Source organism: Hemiscyllium ocellatum, chromosome 6 (genome assembly GCF_020745735.1).
Source record: "Hemiscyllium ocellatum isolate sHemOce1 chromosome 6, sHemOce1.pat.X.cur, whole genome shotgun sequence".
Lineage (NCBI taxonomy): Eukaryota > Metazoa > Chordata > Chondrichthyes > Orectolobiformes > Hemiscylliidae > Hemiscyllium > Hemiscyllium ocellatum.
In genome coordinates, this window is record NC_083406.1 from 87,608,021 (window position 1) to 87,621,537 (window position 13,517).

At 40.8% G+C, this 13,517-nt stretch overlaps 1 protein-coding gene across 1 annotated transcript; it reads left to right on the top strand.

The window, feature by feature from the left end:
• Window positions 1-428: 428 nt before the first annotated feature.
• pdx1 (pancreatic and duodenal homeobox 1) lies at window positions 429-5,834 on the top strand. Its single transcript, XM_060826761.1, has 2 exons — window positions 429-831; window positions 5,431-5,834. The coding sequence occupies exons 1-2, from the start codon at window positions 429-431 to the stop codon at window positions 5,832-5,834; spliced, it is 807 nt and encodes a 268-aa protein (XP_060682744.1).
• The last annotated feature ends 7,683 nt before the right edge of the window (window positions 5,835-13,517 follow it).

A 13,517-nucleotide genomic window follows, 5' to 3' on the forward strand; every position in this document is an offset into this window, starting at 1 on the left:
ATGTTTAAAATTCAACGTATTTGTGTAACTTTACTGATTACCCTGAAATGAGGTAAAATTAACTCGTAGCCAGTATACCTGCCATCTGTGTATCGATTGAGAAAGTACAGAAATCGTTCTTGAATAAAGCAAGTATTTCTAGGAAGAGAGAAGGCAGTTCGCCTGGCACTCACACAAGTTTCCATTGTTACAAAAGTGCATGGAAAGTAAATGGACTGTGCAGGCAAGTGAAATTACCAAGTGTTTCTATCATGAAATGATAGTCCAATAGGTTGTACGAACCAAGTCACATGACATGCTTGTAGTTCTCCACCAAGCATAACAGAGTGCTAGGTGCTATTTTGATTCGTGAATCAAGCTAAGCAGAAGATTAAACTGTAAAATTACAGCGGCATCCTTATGTTTCAATTGTTTATGCACTAGTAGCCATGAATAGCGAGGAACATTATTATGCCCCGGCTCAAATGTATAAAGAATCATGTGCTTATCAGAGATCACAAACCCAAGGATATAATCAAAGCCCACCAGCATGTCTCTTTGTAGCGAGGCAGCCACAGACTTCATATGTCAACCCTTCCTTGTCAGGACTTGAACAAGACAACCCCGCTGATATTTCTCCTTTCGATGTACCTGGAATATCTGAGGATCCTACAGTCTCGCATCTCCCCCATCCGCAGCAGCAGCCTCCCGACCCGCACACCCACCAAGTGGCTTGCTTTGGGACCAGCTCTGAAATGGGGGCCCTGGATGACCACAGTAGAACGCATCTGCCCTTCCCGTGGATGAAATCGACCAAGTCGCATGCCCATATCTGGAAAGGACAATGGCCGGGTAAGTGTCCTGGCTTCTGAAAAGCAATTACTTTTTCTAATGATTCTGGATTTTTTTTTGAAGATGGCGATTACCCAAGAAAATATTTAAACTATAGATTAGGACCGGGATGGAGGGCATTAGATAACAGGGCTAAACATCATTCATTCCACTGGGCGTATAATTCTGGTTAATGCTATCGACATTATTGCCATGTAAAGAGAATATCGATGTCCTAATTATCACTGTTGGCAGGACTAATGACTTTGATTACTGTAATAGGAGGATCAATTAACACTACAAGTTGTCAGTGAAAAAGATGATGACGATTAGACCATAGTTATGCTCCACAAAACGTCAAATCTGTACATGGACTCTTCATAAAATCAAAGCCGTATTTCGAATTACGCTGTTTAAATGGACTCATCCATCCTTTCCTTAATTCTAACGAGCGGGCTTCTGCTGAGTCGGCCACAAGTACAAGACAATTGTTGCTTTATTGTTTTCATTCATCACCTTTTATTAAACAATTAAAATTACCTCAATAATGCGATTTTAAAATAAACAAACCCAGTGGAGGAACATAACTTCTGAAATAACGATTTATAATGCATTTTCAAAATAGGCCTAGCAGAATGGAGTGCACAGTTGATGCTCGTTTTGTTTGGAACATGGGCTGAAGAAAGGGCTGGAAACTTTGAGGGGGGGGGGGGGGGTGGAGGATAGCAAGCAAATATTTGGCATTATAGAAAACGCACGGTAATATTTAATTGTATCTGATACTATAAACAGGCATCTGGGTTTGAAAAGAAAACTGCAATTTCTCCTGGAGAAAGGTTCTAATCAACAACGCCACTCGCTAGATTTCGTCAGTCTGTTGCGTTTACAGAGACTCTGGAGCTAAACTCAGGGGTCAAACTACAAAGAATCACTAACTCGGATGAGCTCCAGCTTTACCTTTCCAAAGTGTATATGAGCTGTATCAAGTTGTTTTTCATAAAACGTACGTTTCGAATGCCCAGGACGCATCCAATATTGAGACCAACTTAAAATCTAATTATGGCAAACTGCAAATTGAATTCAAATCGCATTGCATCCGGGCGATGATGTGATTGCTGGCCATAAAGGGATCTATACGTGTATAATTACTCTAGATTTGTTTGCATCGAGTCATAAAAGTGAAATCTCGGTCCATTACATAACCAAACACAAGTTGATTGGAATAAGGGTCTCACCAAACAGGTAAATGGAGGCGTTTATTTCTCTCAGTTTAATGTGCTTGTGTTCTCAACAGAGACAGTCTTGTTAATAACAAATACAGTGATATTGTGACATTCCTCGTTTGCATTTGAATATAAATTATCTATCTGAGAAATGATGGAGCGCATTTGAAAAATGTTCTTTTCATTTTTACTGCCGTTCTATTTAACGCAAACGTTATCAGCAACCGGGGCAAATATAGGGCAATCACCGTTGTTCTGGCTATGTGCACCTCAAAGGTCGATTTTTGGTGTTTCTCACTTTTGGAATCAAGTTGCTATTTATCTTTCTTCGGTAGGTTACATGGGGGTCTTTTTTTTCTATAGGGACATATGCTTTATAATTTCACTCGTCATTAAGTTGAAATTTCAACTCCAACGAACAGCAGTTTCCAAAAAATTCCAAAAAATTTGAAGTAGGGTTCACATGCCTGATATATACCGCTAAGTTTCCAGTTCAGACAAAGACAAAAAACAATGAATTTTAAATAACAAAAGGCGATCAGTCGACTGGCACTGCTAATTTAATAAGGTAATATAGTTACTCGGTGTTTTGGGCAATTATCAAACTGCAGAGTATTTAACTTTTTTAAAGAAAATAAATTATTCGAATCATAGGCGTGATATTATATGGCGATTCCACACATTATAAATTCCATCATAGATAGAAAACAGAACCGCAGCAGTAAATAACGTATTTCACAATCTAAACAAACATTCTGAGTCTGCCATTGTATTGCTCCTGCCATGTTAGGAATATTAGGGGCTTGAAGTCTGCTCCACTGTCAGTTAGATCCTGTATTTTAATCCATTTACCCCCTTCACTCGTTCCTTGAAAAACCTTCCCGTCAAAAATCCGTCATCTAAGCAAATGGCCACTCCAATTGTCCCAAAATCGACCAAATTTTGGGAAAGAAGGTTTCAGATCGCCACAACGACTTCTGTAGAAGCTTGCTTCTGATCCTATTGTGAAACAGCGTGGTATTTGAATTTTACCATTCCTCTTCTTGTCCTGATTCTCCTACGGTAGGCACCAATTCATTTGAACTCCGATCACATTCTTTCGACGTTGTGAAGTTCAACGCTCAGACCTTTTCATTTATAGTTAACAACGACGAATAAGAAATTTGAATGTTAATAGACAAGGTACATTTCAGCTATAACCCGGCACTAACATGTCGTAAGCGACAGGAAGCAAAGTGTTTGTGGGCAACCCAGACTTTCCTGGTAACAATATTGAAAATGATCTGGTCGTTGAAAGTGCTTGGGTAAAAAGAGTCGATTTCATTGCAGGTGAGAGTGAACGCCTTCACATTAGAGCCGTCGCGCAATTGTTGTTTCTGTTGACTAATGAATATTTACTTTCAAACATGATCTTCGTCTTGAAGCACAAGATTTAGATATTTCCACCAACAACTTTACGTTTCTAGAGTCTGACAGTCAACTTGCGGTTGTTAAAACAGAAGACCACTGCCATCGAAACCAGTTCTTCAGGACAGCGTGTACAATCACATTTACGAAGCGAATTCGTAGGGGGTTCATTAATACTTTCCCTTGTTCCTGTAGTTACTTGATGATAGGCAAACTAAGGCAATTTCTTCCCCTCCATGGTGGACGGGAAACTATTACGAGTTTGTAAGGGCCGAATCTCCTGCTTTTGGGTGTCCCGGCAGCCCTAGACAACATGGCATAGTACAGTTTTCCAATTGTAAAACAATTGTTTAATTTGTAGGTCCGCTTCTATTGAATCGCGCTCCTTTATGACAATAAAATATACAAGATTGTGTGTTTCTTTTTACTCAGGGTTAAGAGCAGCTGCACAGAACACCTTTTCACCAGGAGATCGCCCGAATAATGTGAACTAATGTCACCTGGGCAGTTTAATGGTACTTCACAACAAACTAGTTAAAGCCACTTTGACCATCTCTCAATCAATTGATTTAGAACGATTGACAGTAAATAAAAAATGTCGACTGGGAATTGAGATCAGCAACCAAATATAATTCACAATACGCCAGTTTATTGTTGCTGAAACTGTTGGCATGGAATCAGGAGCTTGACTTGCTGTTCAAATCGAATGACAATAATCCCCAAATTGATATGTCAAAGAAAGGATTCATTTAGAGAGTACTGCAGTACGCTTTCGGTATAATTGAAAGTTATTTAGTATATGTTTGACCGTGACACCTTTCAAACTGTGGAGAGGGAAGGGGTTGAGAATCACAGCAGAAAACGCAACTTGAATGTTAATAGACGAGGTACATTTCAGCTATAACCCGGCACTATCATGTCGTAAGCGACAGGAAGCAAAGTGTTTGTGGGCAACCCAGACTTTCCTGGGCACCCAGAGTGTCCTGTTAGGCTCCGCGCCTGTTACAAATGAACAAAAATCCTCTCAAAGAAACAACTTGCTTAACATGAATTCTTAATCGACAGAATTGTGTTAAATTTATTTCCAAACTAAAGGTATTTGAAATGACAATAAAAAGGCATCCCGCTTTAAAGTGTTTCGTTTCTTTACGCTAATTGGGTGCCCCGGATATACCACATTGTTTTGTTTTGAGGATATTTCAGAAGGCGATGGTGTATGGTTAGTTTCATATCAATTCGCCATTTCAATTATGTTTAAATGGAAATGAAGTCGGGTGGTGATTGGAGTACTGATTCAGCTCCGCCATGAAATAATTTGCAGTGCAGAAGTTCCTTGTCTCTTTCATGGAAGTGTTACTTTTTCTGCGGGACGCGGACTGTGCGAGTGTTAGGGGTTTGCTTTGACGCGCTGATACACAATTTTCTTGTTGACGTTTCTGATATGACCATCGCAAAAGAAACAGCTTACTGAAGTAACATAATGAAGCAGGCTACGTGGATAGATTCTCACAAATCTTACCTTTGACTGAATCTCGAGTCTCATGCGGCTCATTTCTGGCAGTGAACCTCCTACTGCCCGCCAAAGGGAATAAACGGAGACTGTCCCACATCATTTGGGAAGATGAATTTCTGGGAGTGCTCCTGGCTCTGAAACCAATGGAAACAAACAGGGCGTAGGTCTCCGGTGTGCTTTAGAACTGCATTATCACTGGGGTCTTCTCAGCATTTCAACAAGTAGAAGCGTGGGTTGGTGTGGGGAAGAATATTGGATGGAAATACGTGTTTCCAGGTATCCCCGTTCACATTTTAATTATAATTTCTTTCACTTCTGATGTGATTTAACCGGGATGCCATCGCTTTAATTTCCTTGGCTGGCTATTATTAATTGACTACAATATGCATATTTCCTAAAACAATCAGGTTAATAATATACCGACTGAAAGGCGAAGTTCTGGTGATTTTAAATGCTTGATGTTCTCTCTGTTTTTAGGGAGTTCCTTTATGGTGGAGCAGGAAGAAAATAAGCGCACGCGCACTGCCTATACCCGAGCTCAGTTGCTTGAGTTGGAGAAGGAGTTTCTCTTCAACAAATACATCTCCAGACCCCGCCGCGTGGAGCTGGCGGTCATGTTAAACCTGACCGAACGACATATCAAAATCTGGTTCCAAAACAGGAGGATGAAGTGGAAGAAGGAAGAGGATAAGAACAGAGCGAGGAATGGCGCTCCGGAACAGGACTCAGTTGTCTCCTCCGGCGATCTTAAGGAGGATGTTTGTGCTCCCAATAATCCTATGGGAAGAGACCTGCTGTCTGTCAGTGTCTCCTCTTCACAGCCCTGCACTTCCTTAAAAAGCCAAGGTACAGTTGCTAGAGACTCAGTGAAGAATTCGTAAGGTCGAACGTGCAACAGCGTCGAGGAACATCACTGTATAGATCATTCTAATTGGACTTACAACGTAGGTTGAGATCTCCTGTAACAGTTCCCAATAAATGCCCCACCTGCAGCACTCAGTGACTGCAGTTACATGTAGCTAATATTTGCCGTCCATTTGTTTTCTATGTTTGCAAAAGCAGTTGGCGTACAATAATAGATTGTACATTCCAGCGAGTGGAAAGGTCTGCGATTGTGCTTCAAGAAATCTAAATATTCATATTGTGTGTTTGTGCTGTTTCGAGTAATTTTATGTCCCGGCATTTGTCAATTTCGTTTCGTGTTGTAAATTATAATGGAGGTGTTAGTTTAAAGTCCATAGTTCTAGAATAATATGCCTTTTTACTTGTTTTCCTGGTGGTACAAACTCAGGTGTTGCCTGTGGTTGTAAATAAAGGCGGAGTATTTGAAATTAAAAAACAGAAAATGCTGAAAATATATATTTTAAATTGTACGTGTAGAAATATTGCCGAGCTCTGTATATTGTTTTAACTTGTATACTCTTCATTCCAGGAAGATTTTCAGCTTTAGTTCTACCTGAAGCGCAAAATTCTACAATTGTTACATTTTGTTGGAAATTGTTTGTGATCCCATTTTGGTTGCACGTCTATCTATAGAACCGCTTTAATAAATGAGAAAGATGCTTGAAAAGTGGAGTTCATCGTAAATTTGTAATCTAACAGACTTGCCCAAATCGCATTGCATTCTGTTTTAAATGTTTTTGAACGACTGAATGAAACCTTATTGTTCCAATTTCCTTGTTGTTTTGACAGTTGGCTCACGAGAAAATTAGGGCCAAGTTTTCCACATCGCCTTCAACACACCCTGTACCTTCCATCCTGCCTTGCTTGAGTCAATACCACCCGAATAAGATTGTGACATTGTCAGTGTACCAGGTCAACAGTTCGCGCAATCTGTCCATATGTCCTGCTCAAACTTATTGTCGTATTGTTCTCTGGAGGCTTATCATTGCAAACAATTAGGTTAGAACTAAAAAAATCTTCATTTCATTTCGGAACCTTACAACTAACGGAGAATAAAACTTGTATTAGGTATGATTTGACTGGCTCAAATATCAACATCAATATTTGAATGAATCCCCTACAACAGGTCATCCATTCAAATAAATATGCGTACGATGACATTTTACATAGGGCCAGTTGGGCAATTGACTCCCCCCAACAGAGGGGCTCAAGTAATTGCTGGAATGTCCTGTTAACCACTTAGGAACCACTTATTAATTTGAACTGCACTTTTATTATTCTTTCATGGGATGTGGTACCCAGTTTTTGTTACCAGTCGTTAATTGGTCTTCAGAAGGTGACGGTGAGCTGGATCTTTGAACCTTTACATCACGTGCATAATTGTTCCATAATTTTAGTCCCAGAACAGAAAAGCAACAGGGACATAATTCCAAGTCAAGATGCTGTGTAGTTTGCAGAGAGTCTGGTGGTTTTGGTGCTCCCACCCTTGTCCTTCTCGATAGTAAAGATTCTGGGGTTCAGAAGGTGTCACTATGTATTGTTAGTGGAAGGATTGGATGTTTAAGGTGATGGATGGAGTCCTATTCGAGAAGACTGTTTTGTACAGAATGGTCATGGCCTTTTTGAGTGTTTTTGGAGCTCCACTCATCCAGGCCAATGGAGTATATTTCATCACTCTCCCAACTTATACCTTGTAGATGGCATTCTGATGACAGGAGCTGAGTTATTTGCCTTACATTTCCCAGCCCTTGACCTCTTTTAGCCACAGTACTTATATGGCTAGTCCAATTCAGTTTCTCATCAATGGCAATCCCTACGATGTTAAAACTGGGGATTCAGTAATGGTGATATCATTGAATGTGAAGGGGTGATGGTTAGAGTCTCTTGTTGGACATGTTCATTTCCTGGCACCTGCATGAAGTGAATATAACTTGCCACTTATCACACCAAATCTGAATGTAGTAGAGGACATATGGACATGGGTTGCTTTGTATCTGAAGAGTCACAAATGCTGCCGAACATTGTGCATCATCAGCAAACATCCCAATTCTGAACTTATGATTTGGGGAAGGTCTTTGACAAAAGACTTGAAGATAGTTTGGCTCAGGACACCACTCTGAGAAACTTCTGCACTGATGTCCTGGAGCTCAGATAATTGGCTTCAACCAACCATAACTATTGTTCTTTGTATTAGGTATAACTTCAACCAGTGGAGAATTTTGCTCCTCATTTCCAATGACTCCAGTTTTACCAGGGGTCTTTGATGCCATACTCAGTCAATTTCTGCATTGATTTCAAGGGCAGTCATCCTTACTGCCCTCATTTGTTCAACTCTATTGTATATGTTAGGGCCAAGGTTATAATAAGGTCAAGGGTTCATTGGCCTTGACAGATCTCAAATCAAGAATGAATAGTTTATGACTTTGTGAATGTCATTTGCTAGCACTGTCAATGACCCCTTCCGTCACATTGCTGATGATTGACAGATTGTTGATGGGGCAATAATGGGTTGGTTGGATTTGCACTGCAATTTGTGAACATCAAGTAGTTGAGCAATCTACCACATTGCCAGGTAGATGCCAGTATTCTAGCTGTATAGGAATAGATTGACTATGGATGGGTCTGGTTAAAAGTCCACTAATATTGCCAAGATATCGACAGAGCCTTTGTAGTATTCAATATCTATGGCTGTTTCTGGATGTCACATGGGGTGGATCAGAATGACTGAAGAATGGCGTCTGTGAAGCTGATGACTTCAGCACAAGACTGCAATGAATCATCCATTCAGCACTTCTGGATGAAGCTGGCTGCAAACGCAACAGCTTGTCTTTTGCACTGATATACGGGATTCTACCATTGTTGAGTGTAGGGATTTGTGCACCAGCTCATCCTCTTTTTAGTTATTTAATTGTCCATCACTATTTATGACAGAATTAAGGGCAGCACGATGGTTCAGTGGTTAGCACTGCTGCCTCACAGCACCAGGGACCTGTTTTCAATTCCCACCTCAGGTGATTGTCTATGTGAAATTTGCACAATCCCCCTGTGTCTGCGTGTGTTTCCTCCGGGTGCTCTGGTTTCCTCCCACTGTCCAAAGATGTGCAGGTCAGGTGAATTGGCCACACTAAATTGCCCATAGTGTTAGGTACGTTAGTCAGAGGAAAATGGATCTGGGTGGGTTATTCTTCGACGGGTTGGTGTGGACCTTTTGGTCCGAAGACCCTGTTTCTACACTGTAGGAAATCTCATTTGGTGGAATGAGTGTGGGATATGTCAGCTCTTGAGGTTATAGATTTTTGTCAAACACGATTTTGTTGGTGTTCATAGCCCATGGTGTCTCATAGATACCCAATTTGGAATTGCACAACAGGATTTTGTCTGAACACATACTTTTAAAAAAATCATTCACAGAACATAGGCATCACTGGCTAGCCCAGCATTTATTACTGAATGCTAATTGCCCAGATGGTAGTACCAAAACTACCACGTTGCTGTTAGTCTGCACTCATAAGGTAGGTCAGACCAGGTAAAGGTGACCAATTTCTTCCTAAAATTACATAGTTATGTAGCATGGAAATCAACTCTTTGGTCCAACTCATCCATGCCAACTAGGTATTATAAACTGATCTAGTCCCATTTGCCAGCATTTGGCCTATACATCTCTAAACACTTCCTATTCATGTGCCCGTCCAGATGCTTTTAAAATGATGTAATCATAGCCACCTCCACCACTTTCTCTGCCAGCTCTTTCCATGCAGACACCAACCTCTGCATGTAAAAGTTGCCCCTCAGGTCCCTTTTAAATCTTTCCCCTTTAACCTTAATTTTATGTCCTCTAGTTCTGAACTCCCCTGACTCTGTGGAGAAAAGACCTTGACAATTCACCCTATCTATGCCTCTCATGATTTTATAAACCTTTATAAGGTCACCCTTCAGCCTCTGATGTTCCAGGGAAAATAGCCTCCTCCTGTTCAGCCTCTCCCTTTAGTTCAAACTCTCTAATCCCAGCAACATCCTTGTAAATCTTTTCTGAATTCTTCAAGCTTACCAACATCTTTCCTATCGCAGGGAGATCAAAATTGAATGCAGAATTCCAAAAGTGGCATCACCAATGCCCTGTACAGCCATAACATTTCATCCCAACTTCTATACTCAGTGCACTGACCAATGAAGGCAAGTGTGCCAAACGTCTTCTTCACCACCCTGTCTCCCTGATACTCCACTTTCAAGGAACTTTGCACCTGCACCCCTAGGTCTCTTTGTTCAGCAACTGTCCCCAGGGCCCAATCATTAAGTGTATAAGACCTGCCCTAGTTTGCCTTACCAAAATGCAACATCTCACATTTATCTAAATTGAACTCCATCTGCCACTCCTCGGCCCGTCTGATCAAGGTTCCCTAGTACTCTGGTAACCTTCTTCACTGTTCACAAACACCACCTATTTTAGTGTTGTCTGCAAATTTACTAACCATGCCTCGTATATTACAAAAAGCAGTGGACCCAGCACTGATCCTTGCTGCACACCTTGGTCATAAGCCTCCAGTCTGAAACACAACCATCCACCCACCAACCTGTTACCTAGCTTCAAGCCAATTTTGCATCCAATTGGAAAGATTCCCCTGGATTCCACATGATCTAACCTTGCTAACCAACCTACCATGCAGAAACTCATTGAACATCTTGCTGAAATCCATAAAGGCAATGTCACTGTTCTATCTTCATCAATCTTCTTTGTCACTTCTTCAAAAACTCAAGTTAGTGAGACACAATTTTCTGCACAAAAAGCTATGTTGACTATCCCTAATTAGTTCTTGCCTTTCAAATACGGGTACATGCAAATCCCCTCCAAAAATACACAACCACTTATATCAGGTTCACCAGCCTTTCCTGACTTTTCCTTCCCATCTTTCTTAAATGAAGGCATCACATTAACCAACCTCCAATCATCCGGCATCTCACCTGTGGCTATTGATGATGCAAATATCTCGGCAAGGGACCCAGCAATCTTATCCCTAGCTTTCCACAAAGTTCTAGGATCAGATCCTGCAGATTTATACACCTTTATGTGTTTTAAAACAAGCAAGCATCTCCTCTGCTCTAAGATGGACTCTTTTCAAGATCTCATTAGTTATTTTCTTATGTTCTCTAGCTTCCATGTCCTTCCACATAAATACTGATGTGAAATATTCAGTTAGTATCTCAACCATCTCCTGTGGTTCCATACAGAGATGGCCATGTTGATCTTTAAATGGCTCTATTCTCTGCCTAGTTACTCTTTTGTCTTTGGATTCTCCTTAACCCTATTTGTCAAACCTATCTCATGTCCCTTTTTTGTCCTCCTGATTTCCCTCTAAAGTATATTCCTACTGCCCTTAAACTCCTCTAGGGATTCACTTGATCCTAATCATCTATATCTGATATAGGCCTCCTTCCTTTTCCTACTCAGAGTCTCAATTTCTGTAATCATCCAGCATCCCCCACACCTACCAGCCTTGCTCTTCACATTAATAGGAACATACTGTCTCTGAACTCTTATCGTCTCATTTTTGAAGGCCTCTCACCTACAAATATCCTCTCCCAACCAAATTTCCTGCTGACTAGTGGAGGGCCTATAGTACAAACACAATAAAATGATCCTTTCCTTATTTCAGTTTCACCATATGACTCCACCGGACATTCTCCCAGGAATATCCTCCCCAGTACTTCTGTAATGTTATCCTTAACCAAAGACTCCACCTTCTATTTTGCCCCCCGTTTCTATCCATCCTGTAACATCTATACCCTGGAATACTAATCTGCCAATTTTGCCCTTCCCTGAGCCATATTTCTGTAATAGTTATGATATCCAAATCCCATGTTCCCAACCATGCCTTGTCTGTCAGGTCTCTCGTATTAAAATAAATGCCGTTTAATTTATTAGTCTTACGTTGTTCTCTGTTTTGTTCTTGTCTGCCTTGACTATTTAACTTGTTCCTTTTCTTTCCTGTTCCAGCCTCTTACTAGTTTAAAGTGCTACTTCCCAAGTACCACTAGCTGGTCTCTCGCAGGGATACTGGTCATCTTCCAGGTGCAACCCATCCTTCTTATACAGGTATCTTCTACCCTAGAAGAAATCTTATTGATCCAAAAATGTGAATTCTTTCCTGCCTGGACCAGCTCCTCAGCCATGTGTTCATCTGCTCCATCTTCTATTCTTATTCTCACTGGGAATGGCACTGGGAGTAATCCAGATAAATTAGCCTTGAGGAACTACTTTTTAACCTCCTGCCTAATTTCCTATATTCTTTCTTTAGAACTCCATCCCTTTCTCTTCCTATGTCGTTGGTACAAACGTGTACATTGACCTTCTGTTGATCACTCTCCCCTATGGGAATATACTGCACCCTTTTTGAGACATCCTTGACCCTAGCAACAGTGAGGCAGCAAACCATTCCAATGTCTCACTGTCAGCTGCAGAAATGTCTGTCTGTGTCCCTGACTAGAGGGTCACCTATCATAATGGTTCATTCGCAACATGACACACCCTCCATTACAGTAGAGCCCGTCCCGGTATCAGATACCTAGCAGTCAATGCCACATTCCCTTGAAAGGCCATCACCCACCACAGTATCCAAAACAGTATACTTGTTTGAGACGGGGATAGCCACAGGAGACTTCTGCACTTCCTCCCTACCTCTCCCACTTTTCCTAGCTGTAACCTGTTTACCTGACTGCACCTGTGGATTTTCTACCTTCCAGAAACTACCATCCATCACACCCACTAGCTCCTGTAAATTCCTCAATGCCTCTAAGTACTGCTCCAACCAGTCCATGCGATCTGATGGGATGCACATCCAAATAGACTTCCTGCAGACATAATCTTCAGCAACATTGACATTTTCCTCGATCTCCCACAACTGACAGGAAGAGGACATCACTCAACTAAAATCCATCTCTGCTCCTCAAACAATCTACAGACCCAGAATATACCCCAAAAAACAAACATATATCACTTGCTCTAAAACTCAGCATTAGCACAGTCTTCCTGCTCAACATACTGCTCTAGAATAACTTAATGCCTATCTTTTGTATTAAAAAAGTCAAAAGTAAAACATAAATAAAAACTCACCATGCTCACTATTATAGAATTACAAGCAAAAAAAATAAGATTTATAAATTTTATAAGTCTTAAAATGAAACACTAAGCTGATCAAGCTCAAAATCATCACCGATCACTCCCAGTTGCAGCATGTAGTTGCCATAAACAGGTCTGCCAAGGTCAGTTGTGAAACTGCACTGTTTGTTTTTCTTTGACCAACTCTCAAGATGTTTGTAATTTCATAATCAGTCAGCTGTGAAAGTATACAGTTTGATTCTGGCACTTCTCCACATGGTCACTCTCCCAAAATGTCAGCTAGTGCTCCCATTTAAAATATCATTATCTTTGCCTTTTTTTTAAAGTTTCCAAAACAATGCAAAACTTATTAAAACATTAATTACTACTCCATGAAAATGAGGATATCAGCTCCAGTTCTTTAAAACAACTCAAAAAAAGGAGCAACACTTAAAGCCAAGACCTTTTCCCCTCTACCATTTTGGATCTAGTGAACCTAATGGGATTTCTTTGGCTGACCACTGGCAAGTGGTTACACCTATTCATAATGCCATACACCTCCACTTGC